Here is a 22,574-nt window from a genome sequence, read left to right as displayed (position 1 = left end):
TCCAGTGGGTTGTCTAGCTTGGTGTAGACAGCTTCACATTAAAATCGCTGACCGAGGGCGATAGACTTGCCCCTAACATGCAACCCAACACATTTTGTGCAGTAGGGAAGCAGTGCGATAGAGCTCACGGGTTGGGCAGAGCACTAGGATATTGTTTCTTTTGCATATGAAAAGGGAGGTAAAAGGAAAACGAAAACATTGCCTTGCCCTGTCATTTTCCTCCTTCCCTTCTTCGGGTTGGAGAAAAAAGTTCTGGCGCACCAGGAAGGTTGCACCAGGAAGGGTTCACTGCATTCCCGCTTTGACTTGAGGCCGGGCGAGGAGAGTGGAAGCACCCCGTGGCTTGTTTCTATCCTTTTTCCGACTTACTTTTGAGTAAAAAATGCTTAAAATCCAGCTCCTTGGGTAAGAAGCTTAAGAGGAAAAAACAACTCCCTTATGCGTTAAGCATGGATTCCTTTCCTCTGCTTCAGAGTCTCCTCCTGCTTTAAAGAAACAACCCCAACCGATGCATTCCCATAGCGGTGATGACACTCAACACGCGAGTTTTGCTCCTGATTTTTGAAGGGAAGCGGGGAAAGGCAGAGCTCCGACTCCGGGCTCTCCGGCCCCTCTGATAGGCTAGCTTTTGTCCGAGCATGCGCAGACGAGCGCACTGAGAGACCGGCCGGCCGGCGTCCCCGCCCTTTTTGGGATAAACTTTCGGCTCATTCATTTCCAGCCATTTCGTCGGCTGGGCGTCCCACGTGACGCGGCGCTGTACACAGCCGGGAACTTCCCTCTGGGTCTGGCCCGGCTTTTGGTGGCGCCTGGAAAGGAACAGAAAGAGAGAGGCGAGAGAGGGCCGTGGTCCGTGGCAGCCTCTTCGACCGCTGCCCAGGAGCTGAGCCTCACAGCGGGGCTTGGGGGGTAGGTTGTCTTGCTGGGCTGTCCCTTCGGAGGAAAAGCCAAAAATGAGCAGCAGTGAACCGTAACTGACGCTTGAGAAATGTCTGTAACTTGACAGCAAAGCAGCGTGTTGCCCCCGCCCCACTCCTTTGCAAATTTGGGTTGGAAAATGATAATTTAGGGGGGAGCTGTGGCTCATGGGTTAGAAGGATCTAGGTGCAATCCTTGACATCGCCAATTAAAGGTGTTTGTCCAGGGGGGAAGTGTTTTCCCCCCTGCCTGAAGCCAGCTGAGCACCTGCTGCAGTTAGTTCAGAGAGGAGGTTATGTGTTGCACTTTGTTCTGTGTGTGTCTCTTCGTGAAGTCCCACTGTGTGGATGTGTGTGCATTTGTGGGATTCTTGCCTAGGTAGCTGCGAAGTGCAGCGTGTTAGATTTCTTCATGTGCAAGTGTTGACTTGTATGGATGGGAGTAAAGGAGATGCAAGTGGGCCTGGACCTAGAGAATCTCCTGCCCATGTTGCCCACATAGCCCCATTCTGAACTCTGTTTCTTGATGAAGGCAGAGTGTTGACAAGTTCTGCCACGCCTTTGGTCGAGGGCACCAACGGCATCCATCTGGCTAGCCTCTCTTCTCATTTCTGTTATTGTTGAAATCCTTTGTTTTATACTGTTAATTCCATCCTTAATTGAGATATACTTAGGGTGCCATGTAATTGATTGATGTTAATTATTCTGTTGGAAGCCCGGAAGGGGAGGGGAAGCCTAGAAATCAAATAAGTAAAACTTGTTTTGATAGCTGGCTGTCAATAGGTCATACAATTCTGTGCGTACACTGTTTTGGTAGTCTTTATTGTTGGTCTGATTCTATCCTGCTCTCTCTCACATAGAATTTTCCTTTTCACAGGAGGCTCCATTTTGTCTGGCTTTTGTTCTTGTGGGTCCTTATTTTCCACAACATTGCCTGATTGTTGGAAGACGGCACTTCTAATTCTTTTGCTTGTGGCACAGAATGGTAGGTTCCTACCCAGTGATCTGTACAGCAGCCCCATAAGTTGAGTCACTATCTGTTTAAATGAAACTGACACCTGAACATATCCATAGGACTAAATTAAATGTAAACTTAAATGCATGGCAGTCGTGTGTCTGTTTCCCACTTCACTCTGCCGATTGCCTTGTGAAACTTACACATGCTTTGATGCCTTGAGGTTTCACTTCTTTGTCTATTTAATACATTTGTATCCTTTCATTTAGGCCTTTCAAGGCATGTGCAATTAAAAAGCCATTTAAAACCAACTTTTCAAAAGTACATGCAGCACTTGGTTTGCATATCCTGCCTTTTCTCTATTTTTAAGGAGTCTAAAACAGCTTTCAATTAACTTCCTTTTCTTTCCCCACAACAGATGCCTTGTAAGGGAGGTGGGGCTGAGAGTGTTCTGAGTGAACTGTGACTAGCCCAAGGTCACCCAGCAGCAATCTTATGTAGGGGAAAACAAACCTGCTTCAACAGATTATAGAGTCCATTGCTCTTAACCATTATAGCATGCTCAATCCACCATGCTCAGTAAAAGGGTTAGTGAAAGAATCCCAGATAAAACAGAAAAGTCTTTACGTGCTGGTGAAAGTCAAAGATTGGGGGGATAGACAAGTTTCTCAGGTTAGGGAATTCTATCATTTGGATGCCGTAACCAAGAAGTCCTTTTTTGGAGTTGCAGCCTATGTACATCTCCTAAGCTTCAGCTCTATACCACTGACTGCCTATAGTACCTGAAGGGGTGGCAACAGAACGTTCTGTTATCGCAGCCCCAGGAAACAGGGAGGGGAGAGCAGACCTAGACTCCAGGCTGTGGCAGCTGTGCATTTATGACAATGACTCGTTTGACCTTTGAAGATTTACAACAATATAACATTAACAGCTTCCTACCCTGATACAGACAAAGACAAAAGTCAAAATGAATCAGGGATGGGGATGGGGAATAGAACGGCAGGATTAAAAATATTTAATAATGCTAAATCCCTAAATTGATTGCTACAAGTGGCTAGACTTCAAAACCTACCTTTACCTCATGGTGTCCTAATATACTTCTTTTTCTTTTTCCCTGTCCTTGCCTTTGTTTCAAGGAGCAGAAAAAACTGTACCCTTCTTTTCCCTGCCTCTATCTTTTTGAGTGTCCTGGTATGTAAAATTGAAGTATAAAATAAAATTAAAAAACCCCTTTCCTCAGTGTTTATGTCCATACCAGGGAAAGCTTCACCTGCTAAATTTCCTGTGTATGAGTTTTCAGTGAAAGAAACAGGAGTGGGGATGTGAAAAGCTGTGGTGGTCCTTGTTATGTAATGAATGAGAAATTTGTCAACCAGTCTCTGTGAATGGTCATTGTACGCAGTGGCGTGGCGCAAAGGGGACGGGGAGGGGGGGTGCGCAACACCAGGCACAGTTCCCCCTTGCTCCAGCTTTGATTGTACTGTAGTGGGAAATCCAACTTCTGAGCATTGGAGTGTATGTGTTAAATATAAGAAACATTTGGGGAAGTCTAGTATATTCCTCTGATGTGTGTTCTCTTTTCTTTTTCTTTATCCCCTTCAAGTTGAGATGCCTCCTAAACGGCAGAGAAAAAACAACCTCCCTGTTCCCCTTCAAGAGGGAATAATCCTGAAAGATACTGAGAAGAGAGAGTGGCGACTGGGTCGTATGATTGCCCATGGAGGGTTTGGACTGATCTATCTAGGTAAAGCATGAATTTTGACTGCAAGACTCATGTGGTTATGTTGTTTTCTCCAGGGGTCAGAGAGGTGGGAATTCTAGCACTTGTGGATAGCTCAAAGTATTAGAATGGTATCTAAGAAGCTGTAATACATTGGTGCTTATATCGCTGCTTCTAAGCAGTAACAGCACAGCCCCATGTACAGAAACCAGCAAGCTTGGTACCATGTAAATGAATAATAGTGGCTGCGCTATCAGTTATTTGTCACATTTTTATCCTGCTTTCCATAGAAGTCAGGATTGCATATTGTGGATTATTATCCCATGCTATCTTCATACTTGCAGAAAACCTTGCATTGTATTTTAGTTTTAGAGACAGCAACTAACAGAGAGGGATTATAGCTCAGCTAAAGCTATGGTTTTTATGTAAGATGTCCTTTGTTCAATCTAGACCTCTGTTTGACAGCTGCAGCCACTCAGAAAGTAGGACAGTGAGCTACATGGACCAGTGGGTCTCAATCCAAACAAGGCAGTGATGTATATTGAGGTGTGGCCCACCTGTTGCACAGCCAATATGAGACCTGAAAATAGCACACTCCAGCAGTCCCTGCTGCTTGCAACCATTAACATTTATGCGGTCAGACATGTTGTCCTGAAACTAACTGGTCAAAGGTCAGGCCCATAGAACTTCACGACTGAGTACAGATTTGAATGCAGATTTCTTTGGTTCAAGTCCAGCGTCTTATCCACTGTAGCTTTATTGCAGTAATTAAATTACTAGGACTGTTGTGGTGTCCATGAAATTATAAAAGTAGCACTTCTATTTTTAAGTTAGTAGAAGGGCCCATGAGATTGGTTTTGCCCTCAAATTTCTAACATGATCTGAGAAATCCCTACAAAAAATATATTTACATTTGGAAAAGAAAAACTTGAACATTTTTACTAAAATTAACCCAATTCTGTTCTGGTTTTGCTAGTCATGGTGTAGCATGGGTCTGTGTGTGCAGGGGTAAGGGGTGTGAGTAGATGCTAGCTACTGATGGTAATTACTTTCTGACCCTCTTCTGCTGATTCAGCGGCTATTGCTACATGTTTTCAAGCTGTTTGGAATAGTTAGAGGATGGCAAAGATTTGGAATTAACTCACGAAGTTGTACCATTTGTTTCAGCTGCTGTCAATGTTAGGAAAGACTTTATGCCCTCTCATGTGGCTTGCTTCCAAATTAATGTTTGAGTCTACGCTTGTGGTGTTTACATTAGTAATTGCTACTTGCTTTTTTTGCTAATCTTGTAGATCTGTGTGTCTTATTATTTTAGCTTGAAATCTTGCCATCAAACTGTCTTCAACAAAGAAAACAAATCTCTCTTGACACTCTTTCAAGTATATATTCAGAAACATATGGGCAAGGAACATTTTTTTCTTTTCAAATAAAGGTTTAGATTCTGGAATAAACCCATTACCACATTCAAAACTTTTTTTCTGCATTCCTGCAGAATCGTGACATATTCTGCCCTGGTCATATTGCAGGGAATGGCAAGGAATCCTCATATAGCCCTTGTCTCAGTGGGCTCTCGTTCCTGAGGACAAAGAGTCATCTAGAAGAGCCCACAATAAGGATATAAACCAATGGCTTGAAAAGGGGAATGTGAAACAAAAAAAAGAAAGAGTGCCTATGAGCTAGTAGTGCAGGATATTTCTGAACCTAGATTCCAGTCCAGTAGACCAACAAGATTCTCAGGATATGACTCATGGAAGCTCATACTCTGAAAAATCTTGTTGATCTAATGAACTCATATAGCTGTTCTTCTTCAGATCAATCTTGCTATCCTCTGAAACTCCTGTACCTGTCTGAGTGGCATCCAGATCCTGTTCAAACTGGCAAGCAGCTGTCTGAACGGGCACAGAGACAGGACAGCAGATGGTCAACAGCCTAGCCATGCCAGAAGCCAACAGGCCTATTGTGGCTAAGCAGTCCAAAGCCCAGGACAACGAAGAATGCCAAAGCGTATCACTTTTGATTCTGTTGAAGTCAGTCAAAGAATGGTTTACATACAAAGTTGTATGCTTCCTGGGTGGGAAGGAGCCCAGGAAAATCTACAGCAGGGATCCCCAATCTTTTTGAACCTGTCGGCAGCTTTGGAATTCTGACAGCATGGTGGGAGCAACAACAGAATTGCTGGTGCAGGATGGGCAGCCAACCACAAAATGGCTGTGCAGCTTATCTTCAGGCAAAGCAGTGTTTTAAAAAAATTCTGCACAACCAAACAAGCTGTTGCTGGGCAGAAGCCCCATTTAGCCCCACCCACTTTTAAAGAATTCTTGGTGTACCAAGAAAGGTGTTGGTGGTTGCCATGGCACCCTTTTGAAACCCCGATCTACAGGATAAACTGTAAATAACGCAGAACACAGAGTGGATAGTAATATTACTATTACACCCATTTTGTTCCTTCATCCCATAAAGGCCTATATAAGAGTCTAATGCGCACCTTGTATTGATCTGTTGTTGCTGATTGTTTTGGAAGTCTGTGGCATGGATGCCTTTATGTGGCTGTTGCACATGTGACCACCACCATTTTCATGGTGTGACATGCCCTCCTGCTGCCGCACAGGAATGCGTAGCTCCTTTAGGAACAGAGAGCTTCAAAAGTTCATTTTTTACACAAGAGAAACAAAAACAGGAAACTGAAATTGAACCAGCCATTTTGAAAGTCAGCCTTATTCCTAGTTCATATTAACTAAGTTTCAGCAGTGATACTGCACTGGGCTCTCCTAAGGCGTTGACTCTGCTAATTTACCTGTGCGGAGGAAGAGAGCAGGAAAAGAGCCCTTCGGGGATGGGGCGGTATAAAAGTTTAAGTAATAAATAAATAAATAAATAAAAGAGTGAAGGGGTCACGGTTGAAGAAATCATGAAAGAAAATCTGAGGTGAAGCAGTTGCTTTGGAGAAGCAACTTCAGAAATATCATATTTTATTTATTTATTATTTATTTTTGTTTAATTTGTATCTCACCCTTTCCCCATAGGGCTCAGAAAAGAGCTACGTTCTTTTACCATTGATACTTCCCACAGCAAATATATTTACAAATATTGTGACGACAGGCGTGTAAGCTCAGCTGAGAGGAAATTACTCCTCTTCAAATTTTCATAACCATTGGATTTTAAAAATCCCCATTTAGCTTGTATACACAACCACTACCACCACTTTCTTGAGGCCATCTATGCTTGCTAAACAGGCTGCGTGTTGCCAAAATCTCCAGCACTACCAGTGAGATCAGCTGTGGGCAGGAGCTGGAAATTCTATTTAATTGCCGTTCAGTGCAGTTTTTGCTCTTCCCACTGTGTAAACTTTGCCTGCAAAACTGACTCCCTGAGATGTACTGCAAGTGTTCCCTCCATTATTCCAAAAGATGATTGCCCCAAAATGAGAGGCTGAAAGTGAAAACAGGCAGGTTCCAGCTGGCAAATGAAACCTGCAAGTTACTTTTTGTTAGACTTCTATGTGCTGCAGTGCCAGGCTGTAAGCAAGGGGGTGGGGAGGCAGTTTCCACCAGAAGTGTGCTCTGATGTTACTTTTGTTTATTGAAACTAGTAAAAACTATGGAGAGGGGCTCAGGGACCAAGCACAAGCATTGCCTGCCGAAGCCTCAAGTTCAACCTCCAGCAGTTCAAAAGAGGAAAGTTGGCATAAGCAATGCTTGGTGTGAGAGAGGACATAGAAGAAAGAAGCTTCATATTATTTTATTCTAAACATTGTTGGGCTTTCTTTCTACCCAGTTCAGGGTCCTAAGGGTGGTGAACAGTCAAAACATAAAAACAAATTTTGGAAAGTCAGTATGTCTAAATATAAATAAAACTAAAGCAGATCAGCAAAGCACAGCCACAAAGACACTTACACAAAACACAAACAGAAAGGGGGTTACTGCGGGAATGCCAAACAAACTGAAAAGTCTTCTTCTGGCAGAAGATGGAGGTAGTGGGTTACAAATGAATTGTTATGGGAGAGAATCACATAATTTTGGTGCCTCAAGTAAGAAGGCCTGTCCTTGGGTTGCCATCTGTCTAACCTCAGATGGTGGATGTACACCAAGTAGGCCCTATGAAGAAGACCATAGTAGTTGTGTAGGTTCTTTATTTAAAACACTGATTTATTTAATTGATTTATTATATAGATTAGATACTCCAACACCAGTGGTTCAATAATTGGTTTACAGGAAATGGTAGGGATCGAACCAGGACCCTTCCTGAATGCAAAGCTGATGCTTTGTCTCTGAGACGCAGCCTCTTTCCATAGTGTAAAAACTGGGATAAAAGATACAGCGATGATTTCTCTAACAAAGTGCCTGAGTGTGGTAAACAAGGTTTAAGAGCTATGTCTGCTGCATTTTTTTGCTGTTGGGTTCTTCTGTTCAGTGCTGTTGCCATAACTATGTTTATTTTCCTCACCTACTCTGTTATGCAGCTTCCCCTCACCTTGATATTCCTGTAGATGAAAATGCAGAACATGTCATTAAAGTGGTAAGGGTCATTCCTTGCTTTTAAACTAAAGTATTTGATACTCAGTAGCGTGTTACTTATCCAGCTGCATTGCATGTTTTCCTGTTGCATTCTGTTGTTAAGGTTTTTTAACATTATTTTAAAAAGGAAGGTACAAAATAAAAATGAAGACCTACTCCATTTTCACAAAAGATAAAAAAGAATACGAAAGTATAGACATAAAGTACAAAATAGTAATAAATAGTAATAAATACTTTATAGTATCAAAAACTTTACTTTAAATAATACTTCATCATAATAGTAAGGTACAATACTTTATAATAGTAATAATGTTGAACAATATTAGAGGATAAATGGTGATAAAAAACAAACTTAAAGTGGAGATATCTATATAGATATAGATCTAAACATGTATTTCTAAAAATACTTCCTGGATAGTAAAAAAGAAGTTTGGTCTAAAGGTTGATCTGAATTGGGGCTAATGATTCCTGATTTAGTATACTGTAGTAAGGTTTTTGCAAGGGTGATGAATCTCATTGGACAAGGAGCATGAGATTCTCAGGTTACCCTTCATCTTACAGATGGCTTTTTGTGAGTGAATTAGGTAGTAGTGGTACATGCGTGTATGTGTGATAAGTTGTAAAAGTTTTTAATGTAGTAGAAGAGTTGGTTTTATTCCCTGTTTTTCTCAAGCATAAGTGGCTTAAAATCACCTTCCCTTCTCCTCCCCACAACTGACCCCTTATTAGGTAGGTGGGGCTGAGAGAATTCTGAAAGAACTGTGGCTGGTCCAAGATCATCCAGCAGGCTTCATGTGGAAGAGTGGGGAATCAAATTGAATTCTCTAGATTAGAGTTTGCCGCTCTTGACTACTGCACGATGACTGTACAGGGAAACTTTTGTTATCTGGAACTTATGGGAAATGCAGTTTGCTTGTTAATCAAACTTGCCAAGTACTCAAGCTTACTGTTCTGCCTTGCTCCCTATCCAGAGCAATCTGCAGTGAACACACCCTGCCCCATTAGGTATACCATGGTGATAGCCCCCATGCCTGGCAGGATCCTTTCCCCAAGCCGCAGAGCCATCTTATGATGCAGTAGAGGCAAGAGGACAGCAGAGCTGGCTCTTAACAGCTCAAGACAGGCCGAGGGGGAAGGAGGCATCCCTAGATGGTTTCAGGGGAAAGTGCTGGCTGTTTTGAGCCCAACAATGACTGGAGGCATCAAACTACCTGGCTGATAAGTGCGGTACATATATACATGAAAACAGCATCACTGTGGTGTCTGAGGAGAAAGGTCCTTGTGCTTTGGGCAGTACTAATTAACTGAGCTTTCTGGATAATCAAGTGCCAAATAATAAAAGTTTTACTGTACTTTGCAGTGCAGTCTCAGGGACAAGCTAAACTGAGGCAGAAAAGGTTAATTTTCCTCTGAACTCCCCCCCCCCCCCAAATTATGATTAATCCTGCTAGAGGAAAAGGTACCATAAGAATACTTGTTTTTGTTTCTCTACTGGAACTGATAACTGCTGGGGAAAGGAAGTTGAACTGTGTATGTGCATGTGTATGTTTGTGAGAATACTCATATTTTGAATATGCACCAGCCATGTATGTACTAGTACTAGATCTTTTGGGGTATCTGGTGCTTTCATGTTACTTTGGCAGTCTGCAATGAAGGAAAGATTTTCAACTTGTTAGAAACATTTAAAAATTGAGAAAAAATTGCCAAAATTTGCTGCATCCAACTTGCTTTCTTTATGCAGGAATACCTTGAGAATGGGCCATTGTTTTCCGAACTGAAATTCTACCAGCGAGCTGCAAAACAAGAGTCCAGTAAGTAGACACAGCAAAATAATCTCTATTAATTTTTCCATATTATGATACTATTACAAGCACAGAATGTCTTTGCTAATACAAAAGTAATTATTTGTAGTTTCACTTTTACTTTATTATGTGTTGAGAAAAGTTTGAAAAGCATTGAGAATGAAGTAAGTTCCCTTTTCTGAAATGGGAGGAAAGAGACTTTACAAGTATGATTTTTAAAGAAAACTATCTCTTCACCAGTCAACAGATGGATGACATGCAGGCGCTTAGCTTTTCTAGGAATTCCTAGATTCTGGGGATCAGGCCAGACAGAACACAACGGCAAAAGGTAAGGTGGTATGCACACCAAAATGGTTGTGAATAGAAGTAATTACTGCAGGGGTGGGATGGGGGCAGTGGTGGGATTCAAATAATTTAACAACTGGTTCTGATAGTGGGATTCAAATAATTTAACAACTAGTTGTTTACAAGCACCATTTTAACAACCGGTTCTGCTGAAGTGGTGCGAACCTGCTGAATCCCACCACTGGATGGGTGGGGTGTGTGTGTGTGTGTGTCAGTTTTTCCTTCAAACTGGGAAGAGAGTCCAGAATTCAAACAACCCACTGATGATCCCAGGTTTGACTCTTAACCTCTTGAGTTGAAAGTCCCTGTGAAGAAGCATATGATTGCTCCTGCCCTGGTGAGCCACAACTGATTGGAACAGTGCATACTGAGCTATTTGTACTTGTGGCCTGATTTGGTTCAAGCTATCATAGTAAGTTAAGATATACAAGGTTTTGTTGCTGTTGATGTAAAGCCTTCTGTTTCAGTCTCACCTTGACACCCATTAAAATATTTTGTGTGTGCTTTTTTAATAGTTACAGATTTATGGTGATGGAAAGGTTAGGAGAGGACCTTCAGACCACCTTTGAACGAGAAGGACGAAGGTTTGACAAAGGAACTGTACTTCAGATTGGGGTAGGAATGGTAAGTATCAGTTCTGGTAGCAATGTAATATCAGAAGGGAAGTAGCAAGCTGTTGAGTTTAACCCCACTGTCTTGGGTATTGGCTTCCCAAGGATGATGATGCTTGTGTAATATTGATTGCTTGGATGATTGTTTAAATTTGAGAATCCTTAGCCTGTCTGAGCAGCTTGTTCCCTTGCCTTACTGATCGGAGAGCAAGGAGCATGCAGTCTTGTTATTAAAATGGCAGCTGGCTAATCTCTTTTGTTTGTCCTGGAAACACTCTGATCTGCAGCCTGGGAGCTGGGAGTGAACTTTGCTTCCAAATCTAGCCCCTCTGCTGATTGTGCAGCTTCTCTAATAAAGTTGCTGCCAGGCCATGCAGTTGTGGAGCTTGTGTACTTATATGGAACTAGCGGGCCCGGCCACGCATTGCTGTGGCAATTGTCCTTCTTATCACAGTCCGCAAGCCACACAGATGTCCATGCAGGTCCAATGATCCCCAGCATATCCTTTTGGGGTGGTCAAATGGAATCCCTCTTTCCCTTTTCAATGCACATCGTTATATGGTGCAGTCTTGTTTTTTTAGTATAAGGTAACCCTTTCAATTCCACAACGGAACTGTCCAGAGGCTGGTTGACATGCACAGTCCTGGCTTGGGTAAGGCAGAACTGGGGCAAGGAGGCTATCCCAGTCAGGCAGCAGAGGCAGGGTGGTGAGGCGCCCAGATCGAGGCCAGCTCCCTGGGTTTTTAAAGGGCCATGTGCAAAAGAAGCGGAACTGGTAGTGTTGGTTCGCCCCCACCCTGCGGATTTTCTTAGAAGAAATAGGCAAACTCCAGCTTGTTTTTAGCAAAAGAGAGCTGTGGCGAATATGGGTGAGGAAGTGAGTAAGTGGTGGTTGGATGTGAGGGAGGGCAGAGTGAGTTGTGTGAGGATGAGCTGGATGTGTATTGTGTGGTAGCAGTGGGTGAGGCACAGAGAGTGAAAGTTACCTGCGTGTGGGGGGGGGGGAACCCCACCTGACATGTATATATTTCACTTCCACTTGTATTACCTAACAGTATTACCTATTTACTGTTTTCACTGCTCATCTCTGCCCATCTGCACGAATATTCTAAGCCCTCATACCAAGCCCTCAGGCCACAGACAGACATGCTGCACGAACATTCTAAGGGTGACAGTTAAACACAGCCAACTTCATGGCCTGGTGCACCAGGAAAAAGACGTTTTACCTGGTTCAGGTATGGACTTTTGGTGATTTGAAGGTCCGATTACCTGCCCGCAACAGGGAGGGACATCCTGTGAAGATTTGGGGGCGATCCGTCCAGCAGCTTCTGAGGGAGACCATCAGGGACAAACACGCTGTTAGATTTATATATATATAGATAAAGTAGGGGCATGAGAGCCCAAGGCAGTTAGACCAGAGAGGCATTGGATGTCTTACTGGTTCTGTTGGCCAAGCATTTTATGTACAAAATTTGATGAGAGTGATAATATTAGCATGTGGATTCTTTAGCCCTTCTTGGAAATATCTTTTTCTTTCAAGTGAAACTGAGCAAAAGTTATGCCACATTTTTTCTTCCCAATGGAGAATCCAGAGTGTCTTGCATTATTTTCTTCTCCTTGGTTTTATCTGCACAGCTATACTGTGAGGTTGGTTACACTGAAAGTGTGTGACTGGCCCAAGATTATCCAGGAGCCTGAGTCTCCTTAGTACCAGATCCTAGTCCAGTCCTCTAACCACTACACGGCACTGCTGCATGCTCAGTTACCCACGAATGCTCAAGTACCACAAGGAGTCCAAGCATTACTGGAGATAAATTTAACCAACTGCATATTTAATCAGTTGCTCAGCACCTTCACCATAAGTTTAGAAAATTCTGTCTTGTCTTTAAAATCACCCTTTTCCCTTCAGCTTCTCACATGACCCCTACAACCTGCTGCGCCTGTAAGGACTATTTAGAGGGATGATCATAATATAAATAACAATTCTAGTTTGCTTTTTAATATGTTTTTCTACTAGCTGGATATTTTGGAATATATACATGAAAATGAGTATGTTCATGGAGACATTAAAGCGGCAAATTTGCTTTTCGGCTACAGGAATCTGCATGAGGTAAGCACAGCGTTTTTCACCCTCTGTCTTTTTACATACTGTTTATACTGGTGCTGCAGTTCACAGCTGGTTAAAAATATTCATAGTGTTCTGTGGAAACAGCTGCTGTTTTATGGCTTCCTTTGTTTCAGGGCAGAGAAAGCTTCTCGTTTTGTGTTCACCTTGGGCAAGTGAAACATCTGAGCTGTGCCATTCAGTGCTGATGGGAGTGGCTTGGTGTGGAAACTCCCCCAGTGTGACCTGAAACTCCTGTGTGTGTGTGTGTATGTGGAAAAAGCTGCAAAAGAAAACTTAGAATCCTGTGAATGCCAAGGGTTCAAGATAGCAATGTCCATTGTGGTTTTTTGAAATGAGGGGTGTTGTTACCCAAAATGGTGGGATGCAATGACCCTTTTTGGTTGGGGAAATTAGCTATAGAGCACAAGGTTGCTTGAGGAGTGTTGGGCGGGCAGACAGACAGACAGACTATGTATATGTGTTTCGGCTCACTATAAGAAACCAGCAGAGAAAATGAATTTATTTTTCAATGGTATTATTAAGAAAATAACAAATGGAATAAAACAAAATCTCACTCACAATCACTCAATTACTGGGGTAAAAACACACACATTCTCTATATCCAAAACCTGTCTTTCACCTCTAAATTACATTCAAGGTTTCCTAGGATGTAATTTAGAGGTGAAAGACAGGTTTTGGATATAGAGAGAGAAGGGATGGGATATCAAAGATTTATATTTACCAGTCTTGTAGTGGATGTCCAGGAAATGGAGACCTAATGGCTAGGCTCCGGATGATCTACGCTAATGGAACAATATTACCGACCACCATGGTGGCGTGATAATATTGAACAACTGACTGGGGTCTGAGACATGCTTTTATAGGAAAAACATGTCTTGGGCTAATGAAATCCTTTTCATAAAGGATTTTTCCTGCTGTTCCAGGTGAGGTAATGGTCTTGAGTGTCAAACCATTTGACCTGATGGCTGACCCATTATCTTAATGGGTTTTGTTGGCTGTTAGACAAAATAGGTAACAACCCTTAATGGGTGTTGCAACCTAGATGGTCAAAAGGGCGATGAGTCACAGGGAAGGTTAACAAACATAGACATAAGAGAACTGGTCTCACCCAGGTGTGCTCTTTTTCATATTCAAATGTTATTTCCTGAGTAAGTTCCAGGCATGAGGTTGGGTGAGTGTGTGTGTGGTGGGGGGGCGGGGGGGGGGAGTCCTTGAGGCATTCTTGCCCACAAGGTCAGACACAGTCCCAATATGGAGTTTCTGAATCAAAACAGACTCCTATGTTTCAGGGAACTGTTCTGCTAGGTTGGACATGGCAGCATTCCGGGAGAAAGACCATTCTTTCACCCTCCGCACTGCTACAGGTCTTAGGTTGGCTACAGTGTACATTCAGATATAACCAAGCTGAAATTACACCTGAAATCAGCTGCAGCAGTAACTCATAAGAACATAAGAAAGAGCTTGCTGGACCAGACCAGAGTCCATCTTGAGTGAATGCAATCTGAGTCAGGGGATTTGGTAGCATTTAGTTTATCAATGGCTGCCAGAACTTCTTCCTTGTCTACCACTATCTTCACTAGTTCCTCAGATTCGCCTCCTAAGAAGCATGGTTCAGGCGCAGGAATTTTCCTCACCTCCTCTTGGGTGAAGACACATGCAAAGAATTAATTCAACTTCTCTGCAATCTCCCTGTCATCCTTTAGCACGCCCTTTGTTCCTTTGTCATCTAATGGGCCTACCGCTCCCCTAGCTGGCTTCCTACTTTTGATATACTTGAAGAACTGTTTGTTGCTGGTCTTGATGTTCGTAGCCTTGCGTTCCTCATAACCCTTTTTTGCCTCCCTTACAGCTAACTTGCTTCTCTTTTGCCACCATTTGTGTTCCTTCTCGTATTCTTCATCAGTCAAGCTGGACTTCCATTTTCTAAAAGACATCTTTTTTCTGATAATTTCCTCAACCTCCCTTGTTAACCATGGTGGCTTTCTTTTGGACTGGGTGCTGCCTTTCCTAACCTGTGGAACACATTCCAGCTGAGTTTTTATTACTGTGTTTTTAAATAACCTCCAAGCATTTTGAACAGTTTTGACTCTCTTGATTTTCCCTTTCAGCTTCCTGCGCACTATCCCCCTCATCTTTGAGAAATTTCCCCTTCTGATGTTTTATCAGGCACAGTAACCAAGGGTTTGCCATCCCAGATGAATGGTTTCTGATCCTCATGGGTTGGCCAAATTGAAATCATTCCTTTCCATTTAAGCATGCCACCATTTAAACTCCAGTTGTTGTTTTAATTATGTCCCATCACAGTTTAAAAATCACAGGCTATCCGGGCTAGACACTTCCACTCCAAATGATCTTTCTGAAAACATTTTAAATTATACGTTATCAGAATACATTTTGAGGGAATGGAGCATATTCATCATGTACCACAAAAGCTAGCATTACAGCCTATCAAACGTGTGTGTTAAAAAATGTGAGGTGTAAAACAAATTAACGACAACCATTTGTTTACCTGAAGGGAAAGATATACCAGTGTTCTGTTACTTTGACTTCCTAAATGTTGTGTAGGGAATCGTAAGATGAACAGAACCTGCTGACCTCCGAAGGGCAGCTTTTTGCTGTTTTCATTCACTTGCAAGGAGGGGGAAAGCCATTCAACAAGTGTTTAGGGCAAGAGAGCCATTCTCTTGTCAATAAGCTTCTTAATACACAACAATTGAGGGCTGACATAGTGTTTTAAAAGAGGGTGCTGATCCTTCTGCTCAGTCAACATGTTCAAAAACAGTCTCTTTCAATAGCTGCACATTACCAGTATTGTGTAGTCCCTGAGAATCAACAGTGAAATTCTTGGCTTCTTGTTTACAGCTGCATGGCTACTCAAACATCTTGCTGAATTCAGTGGATCTTCCTTCTAAGCATTTATAGGATTGTAGATTTCATTTAAGTCTTGTGGGTGTGGGCAGTAAAAAAAAATTAGCAATGGAAAAAGTTTGTGTGGTGGTATAATTGGCTAGTTTTGCCTCATGAAACCATATTGAATAATACAATACAATACAATATGTGTTGGAGGTTCAGGGTCATTTTCCTTGCTATCCCTTTGAACATCAGCTGTGAAGTTTTGAAGAGGATGTCTTGAGACAACTTGAAGGCTTGCTCATAAACCTGTTTTGCACCTGTTTTGTAATGCCTGATGTCAGAATAGGAACAGGAAGAACCCTTCTTGGCCATGCACCTCACTGGGCCATTCGTTGCTATCATTCAGCCTGACAGGGATATTGTAAGAATAAAAGAAGGGGAGAACGATGATCGTTACCCAGCATTCCTTGGAGGAAGAACTGGGTAAAAATGTAATAGATATGATTGGGGGGAGGGGTAACCAGCTTTGGGTTGGAAGATACCAGGAGATTTTGCAGGTGGAGCTTGAGGAGGGAAGGGTTTGAGGAAGGGGGGGGACCTCAGGAGGGCATAATGCCATCGTGTACAATGCCATTTTCTCCAGGGGAACTGAGCTTGATCATCTAGAGATCAATTGTAATAGCAGGGGACCTCCAGGCTTTGCCTGAAGTTTTGGCAACCCTAAATATGATCCTCCTCACATCAGCAAGGAGACTGTGACTTCTGTTCTTTAATTCTTGGAAGTGGAATGTGGCATTGGGTCTCATTTGTTGTGACATCTGACTTTTGGGACTTGCTTTCCAGGGAGATTTACTTAAGATCCCACTTTTTTGCTCTCCTTCCACTATTTTTCATATAAAGAAACGGGACTGATTTAAATCAAGGCAATGTTAAAATAGTTGCTTCAAATTGAAGTTTCTCATTCCATAGATTTTTTTGATGCAAATGAATTGGTTGGTGTGCAAACTAATACAGTAAACCCAATACAGTATTTGTACCACCCAAAGCTACCTGGCTATGTTGTCTGCCTGTTTTTAGAACTGCAAAAATTTAATGGCTTAAGGTTACAGCTCTAAAATTGAGAGTTTCTGTTTGATTCTATGTGTGTACATAGAAACTTACCAGAATATGTGAAAGATTCCAAGGGTCCTGTGTTCAGTGGGACTCTTCTGTCCTTCCCCTGCCCTGCTGTTTAGTATACCACGTATGGTGTGGTAGAAAACAAAGCTTATCCAGTGGAGAAATGTCCAGGTGTTTTGGTGTCTAGGTAGCTCTACCAATTTGTTTGGTAGAAGATTGAGCATTCAGTTTAAAGGAAGTGATTACAGATTAAAATATATTCGTATTTCAGTCAGATATTTCTATTTAGATACAAATTTCAGTTATATTTTTTTAAAATATCAACAATGAATTATTTTTAAATTCTACTTTGCACCCTGCATGCAACACTGTTGTCTGCAGCAGTGGATTATTTTACAATGATTTTATAATGATTAATACAGCATTGTAATGCTTTAAAACATGTTTTCTACTTATTTTAAACTAATCTTTCATGAAGGTGATTCAGCAGGATCTTTTTTTTCCTGCCGGTGTTAAAGCATTTTGTCATCCTAACTATAGAGTACATGGTGCAAAGAACAAAACTGTTAATGGATCAGTATATCTAATTTGCCTTATGACCAGATCTGTGGATACTTTTATCCCAAGATTGGAGCCATGTATGAACAAAACAGAATTGTCTACAAAACTGGGGGGGGGAGAAAAATCTGATTTTTAAAAATACACTGCAGGAAGGGGGACAGCAAAGAATAGTGACCCCAAGACAGCCTTGAGGGCTCCCCACAGTGCAATTGGACTTGGCAGCCTGCATTACTGAACTGGGCTGCAGGTTTCCTTGGCAGAGGTGACTAGGTGGAAGGAAGAAGAGAAAGCTGGTGGGGTGGGACACATAAAGGCAGGTTGGTCAATGGGTGTGAAAGAGAGAAGCAAGCAGAAAAAGGGGCCAGGCTATGGGGGCTGCCAGGGAAGGGAAAGAAAAAAATAGTGGAGGAAGGTTAAATGAGATGCCCCCTTCCAATCCTTATGGGTCCCCCAACTGTATTATCATATTGTAATCAAATACAAATATAAATACAAAAACCTTTAATGCCATAAATAAAACTGGTATACAAAATAGATTAGAACGAAATGTCTAAAATGTAATAAATAGTTTTCTCACGGGAACCAAAAATCTTGCATAGAAACCTAGCGACCATCTCTATAGTATGTGGGTGTTGATCACTAAGCAAATAGGATACTATGTCATTGTCTAGTCTCTCTGGTTTCTTCAAAATGGCTTCAAATATTGTAATCATTACAATTGCCCTGTAACACAAGCCAGTTTTATACCATATTATATAAATGGGGGCTGAGAGAAACTTCCCTGCCTGCCTGTCTGCTTACCTTTCCAACCCTTTCTCCAAGGAGCTTAGGGGGACAGACCAGGTTGTCCTCTCCTGTATCCTCACAATCATCCTGTGGGGTAGTTCAGGTTGGGGGAAAGAGTTATTGGCCCAAAGTCACCTAGCAGATTTCATGGCTGAATGAGGATTAAGGTATTCACTTCCTGTCACTTACAACCCCATCATGCATTCATAACTGACTTTGTGAATCATCACTCGTTCTCTTAGTCACAGTTGCATCAGAGCTCTTGGATTTTGGGGACTGTTGCCATTCGTCTTTCCATTTCCTTGTTAAGAGCCATGATCTCTTTTAATCATAAAATCGTATAGCTTGAAGGAGTTTGTGCATAAAAGAAGTTAACAGTTTTGAGACACACTTCTCAGAACCATTTTGGCAATAACATATGGTCAGCCGTGGGACTGCAAATTTGCTTTGACTCCTGAACCTCTTATCTCCAAGTCCTCAGTATGTTTCATGGAATTATGGTGGTGGGAGATCTCCTGTTGTGCTGGGCTGTGAAATCCTGCTTCTTGCTCCAAAAAACATTGCAGTGTGGCATGAGGAATCTGTCGTTTGCTGTCCATTGCCCTACTCTTCCAATGACTGAAAGAGTGGAACGATGTCGTTAGTTTCATCCAGGCACTGATCAGACCCGTGTCTTTATGACAGGTTTCTGTGTCATGTACATTCCAACCATACACTCAGACTTAGAAGAAGAAGAGGAGGAGTTTGGGTTTATATCCCCCCTTTCTCTCCTATAAGGAGACTCAAAGGGGCTTACAATCTCCTTTCTCTTCCCCCTCCCCCACAACAAACACCCTTTGGGGTGGGTGGGGCTGAGAGAGCTCTGAAGAACTGTGACTAGCCCAAGGTCATCCAGCTGGCATGTGTTGGAGTGCACAAGCTAATCTGGTTCACCAGATAAGCCTCCACAGCTCAAGTGGCAGAGCAGGGAATCAAACCCGGTTGCCCAGATTAGAGCGCACCTTCTCATAACCACTGTACCATGTTGGCTCTACACCACACTGACTTAGCGGATGGTGGTCAAACTATTCATTTAGGGTTGCTTTTTTGCTTTTGCTCATGTTTATATCGAGAGACCTCTAGGAATATAGTAGAAATTTCCTGCTTTGTAACTGGCATTCAGTATCTGAAACATTCGTAACTGAGATGCATCTGTTTGTTTTTTGGAGACCTTCAAGAAACATGATTCTACGAAGTTTCTAGGCAACTGATTCTCATTGCTAAATTGCTCATTCAGTTATGAAGCTATTCCTCACATGACTTCATCGCTTTAAAGAGGAAACACCTTGTCTTCAGGTCAGACACTGAGGTGAAAGGTGGCTCCCCTGATTTTGAGATGACTTTATGGCTTCCTTTTGATCCTGGGAAAGGAGTTGCTTTGATTTACTTTAAAAGACTCTTTTTTAAAAAAGCCATTTTACATTTAAATTAAGTCTGAATTGCATCTGGTTAATGATCTTTTTTTTTAAAGCAAATGGCCTTTTCCCCTAGATTGGCGTGATATTTGGGAAAGTTCGCCTCCTATGTTGTGATGCTCCAATGAGACAGTAACTTCAGTCTGTTCCACTAAGTCGCTTCCTCTGTCACACTGACTTGATGCATTATTGTCTCCAGGCCCGGCTAGGCTGGGTACCAAGCAACACGAATCCACTGGAGGATACAGGAGAAAATAGAGTCGGTCAGCCTGACAAAGCTTTATGCCTTGTCCCAGTTTTCCAAACATTGCCTCCAGTCTTTAATCTTTGTATCACAGTTTGTACAGGACATCAGGTGAGAAATGTCATCAGTATAATCTTAACAAAGCTGTTGCCCCTGCAGGAAGAGAGAGCTGCGGACCCAACAGCACACTCCCAATCAGCACAGGAGATGCTGGAGCAAGAAACAGTTAAAGCCAGAGACCAGCCATCCTAAGATTGTAAAGCTGCCTGGAGCACAAACAGGAATCAGTAATTTTAACAGAATCAGCGACAAGATAGCCTCTCTTCTTCGTTCCTTTTTTTAAAAAGGAGACAAGGAAAAGAAGCCCATCAAGAGCAATATAATTAAATTAAGTGCAAGGTCACTCTTAACGCTGCTCATATTTTTTTTTCAGGGCAGGAATTTGCCTCCCAGGAGAACACAAAACTAGTTAAGGAGTGACACAGAAACTAGTTTCTGAACTCAGCTGCTGCAGATTGGAAACTGCAGTGTGGCTGTGGCTATTGTTGAAAAGAGTCTGTTTCAAAGGTGTGGTTGAAAGTGGCCATGTGAGCCTCAAGTACAGCGGTCAGAACTTTGCTAAGTGACTCAGTTCCTTGTTGAGACCTGTTAGTAGGAGAAGCATGAGTATGTTCTTTGGAATCCAGCAGCCAGCAGAGATTTAGGTCCCCCCTTATGCAACTCATGCTCATTGGCTTTGTGCTACAGCAGGCATGTCAAAAGTGACATACCACAATGTTTTGGCTGACATGCCAGCGATCACTAACACCTGACAACAACTGTTCTCCCCATTTGAGTTACCAAGAAACTGCAGAGACAAAAATACAAGAAATTGGCAACCCTGCACCACCCAGAACTTAAAATGGATTCTCACCATCCATAATAGCCAAAGGCTTGAGGGGCGGGGAAAACGATCGACTTCTGCCCACTTATGTGACCCATGCTGTGAACTCGCTTTTGCACGATCCCTTCCCTTGCACACCTCTTTTCCTTGGGCCAATAAGGAGCAGCAGCTGTGGTCATATAGGTGTTTGTTTCAGTTGTGAACTGTCGGCACAGCTCTACTTCAGCTGATGCTGTTTGGTGGTCCGCTACCTTCTCATGCATTCTCCTGCTCGTGTTCAGTGGCCTGCCTTGGATTTATTTGGGATACCAGCCTGATTGCTTCTCTTTTGTTTGGGGGAGGGTGCACTAGCAGAGTCAAGTTAGGCATTTTCGAATGCTTGACACACCAAACCCAAAAGTTTTGCCACCACTATACTAGAGAGAGCATGGTTCTTGTCCTCACAGCTTTGTGCAGTTTGTACACATGAAGTCATTATATGCAGATGAGGCCAGAGGCGTACCTAGGCAAACTGAAGCCCTGGGCAAAAGCTGAGTTTGATGCCCCCCATGGGCGGCCACCCTCCCCCACCGTGACCAAACAATGATTTTTTCCACCAGGTCGTTTCCAAGTCACCATCACATTATAGAACATCCCCCAACTCACAAATCTGAACACAGCAATGGGCCATGCCACACAGCAGAAATATTTTTTGAAAACATTTTCAAAATGCTTTCAAAATGTTTTATTACTGCTATGAAAACATTTTATGGTGTTGTATCCAGTCCCCCCAATTGGGGGAAACAGCATCACTTTCAATGTTATTTAAACTGGGGACCCCAGATTCTCCCTTTAAGGTGAATTTAAAAGGAGAATCTGGGCTCCCTAGTTTAAACAAGTGATGCTGGAATCCACCCCCAAACAGCATCATTTTCAGTGGTGTTTAAACTAGGGAGCCCAGATTCTCCTTTTAAATCCACCTTAAGGGGAGAATCTGGGGTCCCCAGTTTAAACAACATTGAAAGTGATGCTATTTTGGGGTGGATTCTCCCCCACCCAGAAACAGCATCCCTTTCAATGTTAAAACTGGGGACCTCAGATTCTCCCTTTAAATCCATGCCTAAGGGGGTGGATTTAATAACAATAATGATGTAATAATCATCATCTTTATTAGGCATTGAGAGAATAAAAGAAAGAAAACAAGCATTGGCAGGAAGGGAGTGGATTTAAAAAGAGAATCTGGGGAAATTTAGGGGGTGCCTGCAATTATTAAGATGATAATTATTACTGATGATAACACCCAGGTTTGGTGAAGTTTGGATTAGGAGGTCCAAAGTTATGGACCCTCAAAGGTGTAGCCCCCATCTCCTATTAGCTCCCATTGGAAACAATGGGGGATTGGGGCACTCCCTTTGGGAGTCCATAACTTTGGACTCCCTAAACCAAACCTCACCAAACCTGGGTCTTATCATCAGGAGAGTCTCCCAAAAAATCCCTGAAATGTTGGTGCTGCTAGCCTAAAATCTGCGCCCTCTGCAGGCCAAAACCAGAAAAACACTGAAAATACAAAATCCCCCACAAACGAACCTGCAATTCTGTCACCCATCACAAGGTGGCGCCCTGGGCAGCTGCCCACTTTGCCCAATGGGAGGAACGCCTCTGGATGAGGGAATCCCTGCTACAACCTAAGTGACAGGAGAGCT

At 42.6% G+C, this 22,574-nt stretch overlaps 1 protein-coding gene across 2 annotated transcripts in view; it reads left to right on the top strand.

Moving 5' to 3' along the window:
- Positions 1-739: 739 nt before the first annotated feature.
- VRK2 (VRK serine/threonine kinase 2) overlaps positions 740-22,574 on the top strand; it is a 55,493-nt gene continuing 33,658 nt past the window's right edge. Inside the window, exons 1-8 of one of the 2 annotated variants that reach the window (XM_048517993.1) lie at positions 740-909; positions 1,795-1,902; positions 3,476-3,616; positions 8,052-8,107; positions 9,848-9,917; positions 10,149-10,236; positions 10,769-10,877; positions 12,882-12,974. In XM_048517993.1, coding sequence (XP_048373950.1) covers positions 3,481-3,616; positions 8,052-8,107; positions 9,848-9,917; positions 10,149-10,236; positions 10,769-10,877; positions 12,882-12,974 — 552 coding nt within the window. In that variant the 5' untranslated portion in view covers positions 740-909; positions 1,795-1,902; positions 3,476-3,480. Of the gene's footprint in view, positions 910-1,794; positions 1,903-3,475; positions 3,617-8,051; positions 8,108-9,847; positions 9,922-10,148; positions 10,237-10,768; positions 10,878-12,881; positions 12,975-22,574 lie in introns of those variants that run through there. The other variant, XM_048518000.1, reaches the window with a different exon arrangement.

The sequence above is a fragment of the Sphaerodactylus townsendi genome, linkage group LG01, assembly GCF_021028975.2.
Source record: "Sphaerodactylus townsendi isolate TG3544 linkage group LG01, MPM_Stown_v2.3, whole genome shotgun sequence".
NCBI classification, from domain to species: domain Eukaryota; kingdom Metazoa; phylum Chordata; class Lepidosauria; order Squamata; family Sphaerodactylidae; genus Sphaerodactylus; species Sphaerodactylus townsendi.
This window is presented reverse-complemented; position numbering and strand designations above follow the sequence as displayed.